The sequence below is a fragment of the Piliocolobus tephrosceles genome, unplaced genomic scaffold (assembly GCF_002776525.5).
Source record: "Piliocolobus tephrosceles isolate RC106 unplaced genomic scaffold, ASM277652v3 unscaffolded_31215, whole genome shotgun sequence".
Classification (NCBI taxonomy): Eukaryota; Metazoa; Chordata; class Mammalia; order Primates; family Cercopithecidae; genus Piliocolobus; species Piliocolobus tephrosceles.
In genome coordinates, this window is record NW_022314550.1 from 2,839 (window position 1) to 15,101 (window position 12,263).

Below are 12,263 nucleotides of genomic sequence, written 5' to 3' on the forward strand. Positions count from 1 at the left end.
CATCTCACTTCCCGCAGGGCTGACCAGGCTCGGCCCAGCCAAGTCTGGGAGCAGAGGACACTGAGTGAGGGATCCCCGGGGCCACCCTCACTGGCCTGTGGCTCTCCTGGCACCACAAGAGAGGATCAGGAGCTGACCTTGGGTCCTCATGGGGGACACCGTCCTGGCTGCAGGCTGGCAGGGTGGTGTGGTGGTCAGTGTACTGGGCTCTGCATCTCTGCCCCTATCTGCTGTGTGACGGTGGGCCAGACGCCTAACCTCTCTGCGCCTCTATTTCTTCAATGGCTAACAGGGGCACTAGCAGGCCCCACATCCGGGCACAGTGGCCTGAAGGTTAAAGGCAAGGGCGGCACGAGACCTACAGCAAAAGCTCTGAGCAGGGAGAGCAGGGAGATGCCCAGGGAGTTCCACCGCCATCTCCCCTCTGGCCGCCGAGGAAACCGAGACACGTGACCTGGCCCAGGTCTGTTGGACTCAGGGTCCTTCTCATCGCCAAGATCAGAGGGCTGCCACCAGGGAAGGAGCTGGCCCCTCGACACACCCCAGGAAGCAAACAGGGAAGGATGCCCCGGGGACTTCGGTATGTCAAGGCAAAAAAAAAAAAAAAAAAAAAAAACCTTTATTGCTATTTGACCCCTGCTTTCATGCCTCTGTTTCCCAGAAAATGAGCCACGGGAGACACCAGGAGAGGCAGGAGACCATCCACCCCGCACAAAACCCACTCCCTCGGATGCTGTCCTCAGTGCGGGTGGCTGGGGCCAACCAGGGGGCCCACCCGCAGAGTGGCAGAGGAGGCAGGTTGACCCTGCAGACATTGAGCTCTGTGGCGAAGGTCCTGGTCTTCTGGTAGAAGAGGAGCGACTTCTCGTGGTCCAGGAGGAAGTTGTGGGAGATGGTGGCCAGCCGCGTGTAGATCTTCAGCTGTGCCTTCTTGTTGCCCAGGCGCACGGCGGCTGCCAGTACCAGCTGGTAGTACCCGGCTGCATCAAACGGGTCCCGAAGGGGACAGGCCATGCTCAGCAAAAGGGGGACTCGGAGTCTGTCTTCCCAGAGGCCGTTCCTGTCTCCAGGTTATTCCGCATGTCCAGTCAATCCTGGCTCACCCCATGAACCCTGAAGCCTGTGACACTTCTGTGGTCTCAGCTGCAGGAGGTGGGGACAACCCTGACACCCCCGGAATACTTTGTCCCTACGGGGCCACTCACATCAAGCCTCCTGCCCCAGACCCACCCTCTCTGCAGGCAGTGGCTGCTTTCCCCATGGGCTGTCAGGGCAGATCCTGCCTGCTCAGAGTTCCATGCAGGACGGGTGGCTCCAAGCCACAGCAGGGGCACAGCATTGAGTGACGCAGACTCCCCTCTGGCCCCTGTCCTTGCTGACCATTTCCAGGCCCTCCACGGGCCAGGCCAGGTACAAAACCATCTCACAGGTGTCCTCCTCACAGGTGTCCTCTCTGGCAATGTTCCCTGAAATAGTGATGGTGTGTCACTCCCCAGACATCTACCCCCATTTTCAATGCATCTTTGGCTCAAACTCACCATCCCTGGGTTGACCTCCCAGACCTCCTCCTTCACCCTCCCATCCCCCACCCGGCTTCTCCCCAGGCACCTCCTCCACATGGGGGTCACCCAAGAGACCTAAACTTGTGCCTGACCTGTCCCCCTTTACCATCTCAAGATGGCTCCCAGGGCCAAGGACAAAGTCCAAGATGCAGCAGTCCATTCCCTCACTGCCCCACCCCACACGGAGCAGGGTCGTGAGAAGGCCCCGAGTCCCCACCCAGTCGAACACTGGACTCTGTGCTGGGTGCACGGCTGAGCCTAATGTCCTAGCTCCCAATCTGAGGGACCTGGGAGTGAACACTGACCACACAGGATGGCCCAGGCTGTGGCAGAGGGAAGCCCAGGATCCTGTGGGGGACGCAGGAGGTCCCAAACTCAGCCAGGGGTGGGAGGCAAGGGGTTCCTGAAGGGGTGGAGGCATCCCAACTAAACAGGAAGGAGCCAGCCAAAGCATGTCTGTGCGTGTGTGTGGTTGTGTGCCTGTGTGTGTCCTCCAGGAAGGAGTTGCTCAGTGCAGGCAGGCATAGGCCTGAGTGTGCATGCCCTGTGCCTGCCTGCGTGTGCCTGTATGTGTGTGTGGGCGCCTGTGTGCATTTCCATGTGCCTGTAGTGTGTGCAGCAGCTAGTGAGTGGCAGGCTCAGTCAGGACACACCTAATCCACCCTATTCCAGGGCTCACTCTCATGTGTAGACTAAAGGGGACCCCATTTTAGAGGCAATCGGCAAGGATGCCCATTTACCCCTGCCTCTGCCAGCCTTCCAGGCCCCATCCAGCCCGGCTTTCTCTCCCCCCTCCTCTGGGCCCTGGGTCCAGAGCCTCCTATACAAGGAGGAGGGCGTGGCCTTGGAAAGACAGCCTCCCTTGGGAATTCTGAGGGGGCCTCCCTGTGGGAAGCTGGCCTGAGCTGACAGCATGGTGACGATGAGGCCCAGAGAGCTGTGCATGGGAAGGAGGTGAAGGAGGTCTCTGCCCCTCGACCCCAACCGTGCACGTTGGCCTTTCAGGTACTGCTGGGCCCTTTCCTTCCTCCTGGGCAGGCAGAGTGGGCGGCAGGCTTAACCAAGAGAAAGGCTCCTTCTGGGAGGCCCGTCCCCTGGATCCCAGGTGAGCCCCTGAGCAGTGAGCAGCGTCCCTCTGGGCCTGACACCTCCCTGTCTGGCTGGGACTTGGGAGGCCACAGGGACTGCTGCTGAGCACTAGGTGTCGCCAGCACTGGGCGGGGGCCTCCCGGGCAGCCCCAGGCCTGTGGTGGACGATACGGGGCGGGGTCTTAGGGCTGCCCCAGTGCCTCATGTTGTTCTAAGGCCCCCAAGATCTCGGTCCCTGGTCTGGAGCACCCTGGCCCCTGAGCCCATAAGGAGCACTGACGCGATGCTGAGGAGGGGTGGGCGCCTGCTGGGCAGAGGGGTGGAGATACCCCAGGTCTGAGTCTGCAGTCCCAGGTTTCCACCCCTGCAGGGCTGGGGGCAGAGGGAGCACCGGTCCCAGCACCTCCCCTCGAGAGAGACCTGACCCAGCAAGACCTCAGTCGGGCTGGCTGGGGCCCCGCCCCACTGCACCTGTCCTGTGCTGGGGTTTCCCTGTCTGTGAAGCAGATGGTAAGACACCGGCCCCACCCCACCCTTCCTGGGTGATGTGAAGATGCACGGGGTCTCGGGACTCCAGGAAGGAGTTGCTCAGTGCAGGCTGGCACCCTGGGCAGGCTTCCTAGAGGAGGCGCCGGGATTTGGGTTGGATCTTGCAATGTGGAGTCAACGTGAGGATGATGCTGTCCTCTGAAATGTCCTTCTCCTGACCCTGCTTTTGTTCAATGCAACTTGACAAGACTCAGCTTTGGTGTCACCTCCTCCAGGAGGGCCCCCTGACTACGATCCCCCTTTACCCCGAGGCCACCATTGCCCACTCATGTGTCAGCCTCCCTGGCTGAGACTGAGTTCCTGAGGGTGGGGCCTGGCTAGCTTGGGAGCTGGGTTGTATCTGCTAACCTTGCCGGCCCCTCCAGCCAGGTGCAGAGCTCCAGGGAGGCCACTGGGCCATTCCTAAGGAAGGCTGGAACCCAGGTCCCTGGGGTCTGGGTGGAGATCCCACTCCAAGGGGGCCGGGAACACCCCAAGCCCTGCCCCTCCCCACCCACCTTCAGGTCGTAGATGATGTCACCGAGCACCAGGTACACCTTCACGTAGTAGAGGGTCTCCTCGTTGAACTCCAGAGGTGAGTTGCAGAGTGACAGGGCCTTGAAGTAGAAGTGCTCTGCCAGCTTGCCATGGGCCAGCCGCTGGTAGGCCATGTGCTCGTTCCCTGAGGTGCAGGCCAAAGGGGCAGGTGTGAGGACGTGGCTCCCTGGGGCAGGCAGGGCACAGGCCCCTCAGGAGCAGGTATGCAGACCCCGGGCAGCACCTGGCTTGCCTCCAGGCACCTGCAGTCACCTGGGCAGCTCTGGCCAGTCCCTTCAGGGTTCTCAGACTCACTTTCCCATCTGCAAAGCAGAACTAATAAGGCCTGCCCCCATCTACTGTGAGACTTTGGCAAAGTCGGACTTGGATGGTCCAGCTCTGTGCCTACACATAGCCACCTGCCTTTGCTCACTGGTTTTAACCAGGGGAGCCCAGAAGCCAGGCAGGCCAGGTGCTCCTGGGCACCAGGCAACTCACAGACGTGACATCCGACTCCTCCTGGGTGTGTCATGATCAGAGCCCCCTACCTTGGGGAGTCACTGTGTGCCTGAGCTCCAGCTCCCCCCACAGATGCGCAAAACCACCTAGGCTGTCTCCAATGTCCTCCCCTTTTCAGGGCGGATGCCGTGGAGCTTGCATTCAATGCATTCCCACACAGCTGCACACCTGTGTACTGGGCCCTGGGGCACAAGGCGCTGGGGCATGCGGCCTGGCCAGGGCTCCCTGTCTCTGGAGGAGGACAACCCTGGCACAGCACCAGGGGATGCCCGGCCTTAAGGGGCAGGCTGCTGGAAGGGGAAATGGGACTTCATCAGCCAGAGAACAGTGTGGTTGATGAGGGTGGAAAGAGCACGAGAAAGGGAATATGCTACTCAGCCTGGCACATACAAGGACCAAGGAGATGCCTGGCATGTCTGGAAGGCAAAGGGCACACTGGGCAGCCCTTGTGGTCAGAAGCGGGAAGAGGCAGAGGAAGCAGAGCTCAGCCAGGCAGCGAGCTCCGCACTGCGTGAGAGACCTCGGGCTGTGCCCCACGGCCAGACGGGTGAAGCCAGCTGGGCAGATCTGCCTGCCTGGACAGGAGACCAGGAACATCCAGCAGCTGTTTCAGCTCCTGCCCTGCAGACCTGGAGGCTGGGCTCTGGGAAAGTGTGGGTCCTGGCAGGGTGGGGGCTCAGAGGACTTACCCAGGGTAATACTGAGTGCTAGGGCCATGTGGGCAAACTCCAAGCCCTCCTGGGATGCCACCAGCTTGTTGCATAGCCGCAGCTCTGCCTTGCGGTTGCCCGTAGTCACTGCCAGGGGCAGGGTCCGGTCCCACCACACAGGCAGGTGGGGTCAGGCTTCCCGCAGAACCCACCTTGCCCAGAGCCCTCCTCGGAGCTCGAACATGTGCTTGGAGCTTCCCACGCCCCAGCTACCCCTGGATCTCGACACAGCTCTGTGCTCTGGGATAACACACGGTTCAGACACCCAAGTTGGGGGCTGAAGATTCGCCTAAGGCCCACCCAACTACACCCGGCAGCCTCAGACCGGCCTCTCCCACCTGAGCACCGGGGGTCTGACTGGGGGGAGCCAGCACTCCTCTCTGCTCTAAAAACACACGGATCTGTGCCCAGGGCTGAGCCACACCGTGAGCTCAGAGGAGGGGAGAAGCCGTCCCCGCTTCGGGGTGCATGCAGACCTGGGCCCTGGTCCTGGGCCTCCCACTGACATGCTGTGTGTCCTCTGACATGTCCCTGTACCTCTCTGAGCCTCAGTTTCCTCATCTGTAAGATGGGGACAGGACTTCCCGCTCATGGTTGCTTGAGATCATCAGGTGAAAGGGTAAGGCCATTGCCATGTCCAGGCCCCAAGTGTTTGTCCCGGGCGCAGGGGGCACAGTCAATATCGTTCCCCGTGAGACCACTAGGAAACTAAGCATGTGCATGGGTGGCCCTGCCTCCAGGTGGGAGACCTCTGCCCTGCCACACCTGTGCCTCAGCCCTCCAGGTGCCCCCCTGAGGCTCACCCACGTCAGCCCACAGGCCAGCTCACCTGGTAGGACACAGCTTTCTCCCACTCCCAGGCCCCATTGACGATGTCTCCAGCTGCCTCAAACAGCTCCAGCCCGAGGCTGGGGTCGCCTGTGTACAGGGCCACATTCTGTGCCACCTGAAAGGCAGACGTTCCCTCAGGACCCACACGACTAAGTGGCCATGCCCACCTTCGCCAGCCTTCTTCCTCACACACACTGCAGGTACACCTGAGCATTTTTCAGACCCTGTGCATTGGGGCTGCCCCCACCACTGGCATGAGGACAGTGAACTGATGAATCTGAGTGCCAGGAGGTGACCGAGCAGCTGCAGCCCAGGAGCCTGACACCTGTGAATCCTACCACCAGGGCTAGCCCTAGCCCACTCTTCCTGCACTCAAACCAGTCTCTGCGGCCCCCAGATTGCTGGGAGCCCATCCCCTGGCTCCTTTCTGCGTTGCCACACCCCTGCCACAGCTCAGGGCCGCTCACCAACAGTGTTTGTGGGTGGGCCTGGTCACCTCTTGGACGTGAACTCTTGATCCCTCTCCTCAGCTCAAGGAGGTATACAGCAGGTACTCAATAATGAAAGCTTCACCAGGTTCGTGGGCTTCACAGTTTGTTCCAGATCATACTGTGTTTGGGAAAGCCTCTGAAGACAGCCGCTACGATAGATGCATTTTCTAAGGAGATGTGCCACGTGTCACTTGGAGCAGGTTTTTCTGTGTGTTAACTGAGTGGCCACGCCTCTGCCCTCAGGGAGAAGATGCTGGCCACTGGGGGAGGATATGAGGGAACCAGTTGGAGAGAGGGAAAAGGCATACAACAGATGCTCAGCAGTGGCTTAGGAATGAGTGGGTGGGTGGATGGATGGATGGATCAGCGTGTGGATAGATGGATGCATGGATGGACGGACAGATGGATAGATGAATGGGTGGGTGGGTGGTTAGAACGATGTATGTATCGGTGAGTAGATTATGGATGGGTGGAGGGTAGATGATGTATGTACATATGGATGGATAGATGGGTGGATAGACAAATGGACAGATGAAGGATGTATTAGGTTGCTGGGTGGATGGGTGAAAGGATGGATGATGTATGGATGGGAGGACGAACAGGTGAATGGATGGCTGATGGAAGGATGAATGGATGGAAAGATGAACAGGAGGTGAGTGGATGATGGAAGGATGGATGGAAAGATGGATGGTGGGTTAAGGATGGATTACAAAAATGCATGAAGGATGGACGAATGGATGGATAGATGGAAGGATGAGCAAGTGAGTACATGGAGGATAGATGGAAGGACGGGTGAATGGATGCAGGATAAAAGGATGGAAGATGGATGGATAGAAGGATCAACAGCTGAATGGATGGCTAATGGAAACATGGATGGATGAACAGGTGCACAGATGGATGATGGAAGAATGGATAGAAGGATGAACAGTTGGATGGACGGAGAGACGGATGGGTAGACAATAGAAGGATGGATGGATAAATAATGGATGAACAGGTAAACAGATGATGGAAGGATGGATAGACGGGTGAATAGATGGATGATAAAAGGATGGATGAATGAATGGAATGATGAACGGGTAAATAGATGATGGATGGATGGACGGACGGATGGACAGAGAGCGAACAGCAAAGGGGCCCTCCTACATCCCTTGCCACTCACCTGGATGTACAGGTCCACCAGCTTGCTCTGCTGCAGGATGTAATAGATTGTCCCTGCTTGCAGCCAGGCATGTGCCGCCACCTCTTTCTTCTGGAGGTCGATGAAAATCCCCAGACTTCGTTTGGTGTGTCCAAAGCGGCTTTGTAGGCCCTGGAATCAGACACAGGTGTCAGAAAGCGGGCTCTCATCCTCCTGGAACCAGTCTGCTTTTCCCGTGGGTCTGGTGACAGATGAATCTGGAATGTGGGGACTGGGAATGGCCCTCTTGTGTGTGCAGTGTTCTGCCCATCCCAGACTGCTGGGAGGGCCAGGGTGAACACATGGCATGGAAAAGATGAAGGACACGCTCCTGAGGGAATTGAGCATCATGCTGCCCTGTGGCAGGAGTGTGCTAGTCCATCTCCCCTGCCTCCCAGACATGGCCTGTGTCTTCTCCAGACGCACCAAGAGACGTTAGTGTTCAGAGGCTATCTAGGCCGATGGTTCTCAAGATGTGCAAGCATCACAGTCACCCGGACGACTGTCTGCATAGCTTGGTGGCCCTGCCCCAAGAGCTTCTGGCTCCACAGGCTTGGGGCAGGCCCTAGAACTCCCACTTGCCACAAGCTCCTAGGTGACATGGATGCTGCTCTGCTTGTCCAGGCACCACACTTTGAGAAGCATGGCTCTAGCACACTGGCCCATTTTCCTTCTGTGAACCTGAGGCCAAGACTGGAGTTAGTCTCCCAGGTCCCCATGGAATCTGGCTCCTTCCCTGCTCTCTCAGTAAGTCCAACACTCGAGGGGGTGTAACTGCAGCAATGTCACCGGGCCCTTTGAGTGGGGTGGCCAGGGCCATGGTTACCCCACGAGGTCAGGATGCTCGGGGGAAGCCGAGTGGGCCACATGGGACGTGAGACCTTGAAACCCTGCCCCAGGGAAGCAGGTGACACAACCGGCTACGTCTTCTGTGGAGAGAAGCCACAGGTGGCTGCTGTGGTCACATTTAAGCGGACAGATGAAGGCCAGGAGTGAAGATACAGGGCAGGCACAGGTCAGATGACGAAAGCCCCCGTAGTAGGAAGAACAGCCCAGAGGGCACGTACTGCCTCTGCTGGTGTTGAGATGACCTTTGGGGAGGTGTGCAGGCAGGGATGAGAAGACGTGTCACCCAACAAGGGAGGCTCAAGCTGGGACTCACGGGCCATCCACAGCCCTGGGACGACCCCAGGCCCAGCAGCTCGAATCTGATGCCAAGGAACCAAATGATCCCAAGGACAGGGGCTGTTGGGGCCCTGGGCCAGCTTCCCTGTGCACCCTGCCCTGCTCTCCCGCCCCCTTTGCGCCCCTCCCCGCAGTGGGGGCTGGGGCGCTGGGTTCCTGGAAGGTCTCCTTTCAGTCAGAGAATGCCCCTGGGGAAGAAGCCTGGGTCTGAACCACCACCCCTCCTTGGGCAGATGTGTGGGACCGGGGCCCCTTCACATGGTCCTTTCCAAAATCTCATCCCTCCTAGGGCCAGGAGTGGGTGCCAGGCCTGTGCTGGGAAATGGGCAGGTTTGGCCACAGGAGGCACCTCTGAATGATCTCACTAGGCCATGATGTCCATCCTGGGAGGATGGACAAAGCGCTGCAGGGCAGAGGGGACCCACAACAGTATCCCTTGTCTTGGCCATTTCCCTAGACTCAACTTCCTCATCTATCCTCTGCGGCCTAGATTTCAGAGCCCTGCCCACCTACCACCCGTTCACTGCTCAGTCTGCAGTGACTGTTCTATAGCACTCCATGGCTCCCCAGTGCTCTTGGAGAAAAGGCCAAGCCACAGCCTGAGGCCCCAGGCTCTGCTTAGCTCTCCAGCAGAGCTTCTCACCATCGAGCACCCAACCCACCCACTCCCAACTCTGCACCTCCCTGTGTAAGCCCGGCTCACTCACCCTCACTCATCCCTGCTCACTCACCACCACTGACACCCTATTCATCCCCGCTCACTCACCCTCACCAGCTCACCCCCGGGACTTCACACAGGCTCCACCACCAGCCCCTCCCCCCCCCCCCCCCCCCCCCCCCCCCACCACCTATTACTTGACAAAATCCTCTCAACCCTCTGGTCCCAGACTAAAGAGGCTTCCCTAACCCAGGGCCAAGTGCTGCCCCGCCATCACGCCACTCACCCTTTTGTGGCTTTTCTGGCCTGAAGCTCACATTCCCACGCTCAGCCACTGCCACCTGAGGACCCCACAAACCCCATTTGTGGGTGGGGCCTGGCACACTCTGCACAACGAGCTGCTTTTGCATGAATTGCTCTGCAGCTTTGGGCAATCACCTGACCCTGTGTCCTCTGTGAAGTGGGATGGCAGCCTTGCACAGGCTGCCAAGATACCAAGCAGGCAACACGGGCACAAGGACGGGCGTTCAGGGCCTGGCTCGTGGAGGGGCCCCAAGTCCCAGCGCAGCAGAGCCTGCCTTGCCCCCAGGGTTATGGCCAGGGATTCCCAGCACGCAGGACTTTCAGAGCTCAAGGCAGGATGGTCCCTGGGCAAACCGGGAAGAGCTGGCAGCCCCAGTAGGGCACAGAGGGCCTGGCCCTGGGTGGGAACGGCCTGTCTCCAGGGCGCTTGCCAACATCTGCTGTTGGCCATGACTCGGCATTTTCGATGGTGGAAAAACCACCGCTTGTTTCTAAATCACAAACCCCAGGTGTGCCCTGACCCGAGTGGCCCAGAAGGCGCACAGGAGGAACCGGGGCACTCACTCTCCACGTGGCCCATCTCTACAGTGACCAGAAGGGCCCACTCGTAGTAGCCCTTGCCCTGCTGGGCCGGGCCCTGACGGGTGCAGAGGTGGCCCAGCTGCAGGAGCACGTGGGTGAAGTCCCGGCCACACTCCCCACAGGGCAGCCTCGAGAACAGCCGCACAGCCTCCAGGAGGCAGTGCTGGGCCAGCCTGCTGGTACCCACGTGCAGCCACAGGGCCCCGAAGGTGGCCAGCACCACTGCCTGGTTCCTCCGCAGGCCCAGGTCCCGAGCTGCCCGTAGGGCACGGTAGTAGCCCTTGGCTGCCTGCCTCATCTGGCCCGTTCTCTTCAGAGCCACGGTCACCATGTTGGCATTCACACCCTCCTGGTCCTCGCTGGCCACCACTGCATCCTGGACAGACTGCAGGATGTCCAGGGCCACCGGGCCCTGCCCATGAAGCACGTGCAGCCAGGCCAGAGCCACCAGGCAGTCCACAGTGGCACGGACTCTGGCAACAGCACTGGCTTGCGTCATGAAGGTGATGGCCGGGCCATGGTAGCCATGGGGGCTGTACAGCTGGGCCAGGCTGCTGTGGAGAAGGCAGTGCAGCGCCTGGCCTGTGCCTGGGGTTAGGGAGGCCAGCGCCCGTCTGAGGTAGTGGGAAGTCTGGGTGGGGAGGTTGTGGGGCTGGAGGACGTTCTGGAGCACCAGGTTCACGCTCCTCAGTGAGCCGGCCCGCGAGTCCTGCGCCCTCAACGAGGCCATCTTGACACAGCTCAGCAGCAGGTGGGGCAGGCACTTGCGGCTGGAGATGTCAGCCAGGAGTAGGGAGCGGTCTGAGAGCCACGCAGCCTCTGGGGCTCCTGAGTCCCTGTGCAAAAGCAGCAGCCACTCTAGGAAGGGCAGGGCCTCCTCGGGCTGCTTGAGGTACACGTGGTGTCTGACCAGCAGGAAGCAGGCCCGCGCCTCGGCCTGCAGGTTCTGGCCGCCCATCGCCCGCCGCAGTGCCAGCTTCTGGAGCTCCCCCTCTGCCTCAGTGCTGCAGATGTGGCCAGGTGATCCCAGAAGCAGGGCCATGGTTTGGGAACCACCTGTGTACACTTCTCCCGGTTCTTCTGCTTCCGGTAAATGCTGGCCACATTGGCGTACACAGCCATCATCAGGAACAGGTCCCCGAAGCTGCCTCCAGGCCCCCAGTGCTTCCTCAAAGTACACCCAGGCCTGGGACAGCTTGAGCCTCCTGCTGCACAGCTGCCCCAGGAGGAAGCAGAGCCTGGCCAGGGCCATGAGGAAGCCAGCTTTCTTGGCCACCCCCGGGCCTGTGCCAGGCGCCCAGTCAGCTCCTCTTGTTGCTAAAGCTGCAGAACACGCTGCTCAGCCATGGCAGCGCCACGTCGTACAGGCCACAGAAGCTGGCCTTGTACCCGGGGGCATTCAGGAATAGCAGCAGCGAGCTCAGGGCCTCTGGGTCTTCCCAGCCGTCCTCAGCTTCCAAGCAGAAGGAGAGCTCCTCAGGGTCCTGCAAGCTCATGTTGCTGGATGCCGCACAGAGACCCAAGGACGCTGGCTCCTGGGGGCAGCCTGGGCAGGACTTGCATTGTTCCAGAACATTCTTCAAATTCTGCAGGGTCTCCTGTGGCTCCGGGCCCAGGCAAGGTGGAGGTATTTCTGCAAGTCACAAAAACACATAGACAGATTAGAGTCCAGCAGTCAGTCCTTGGTCCACTGGGGACAGGGTCCCCACATCCCCGCCCTCTGTGTCCCTAGTGCAGCTTGCCATGAGCCCTTGAGAATTATGTGCAATGCAAACCCGGGGCCTGGAGCACATAGAAACTCCAGCACTCTGGGGACAGAGAGAACACGCAGGCCCGTGGCCCGACTCTCCTACAAAATCACCCTCCTGTTCTGCTTTGTCGCCCGCCTGACAGCATGGTTTGAGGAGACTATGTCAGCTCAGTGATCCCTCAGAGATGCCTTTCCCTTTAGAAAGAATCAAAGCCTTCTAACTGGACCCATGTATATGCAGCACCACAACTACAAATGTAACTTCTGTCAGCATATTGGGCATCCCGATGGGGTACAGGAATCCATGAAATCTTCAACAGCCAATCAGAGCTATTGATCAG

General features: G+C 59.6%; 1 protein-coding gene across 1 annotated transcript; it reads right to left on the minus strand.

Annotated features, from left to right (window-relative positions):
• Positions 1-623: 623 nt before the first annotated feature.
• LOC111526624 (SH3 domain and tetratricopeptide repeat-containing protein 1-like) lies at positions 624-11,805 on the minus strand (the record flags this gene model as incomplete). The annotated part of the gene is given in 8 exon segments (XM_026452076.1): positions 624-996; positions 3,698-3,861; positions 7,427-7,576; positions 10,155-11,216; positions 11,219-11,325; positions 11,327-11,447; positions 11,450-11,488; positions 11,491-11,805. Coding segments are annotated over 8 exon segments (2,312 nt in total), but the record flags the coding sequence as incomplete, so codon positions are not given.
• Between the last annotated feature and the right edge of the window lie 458 nt (positions 11,806-12,263).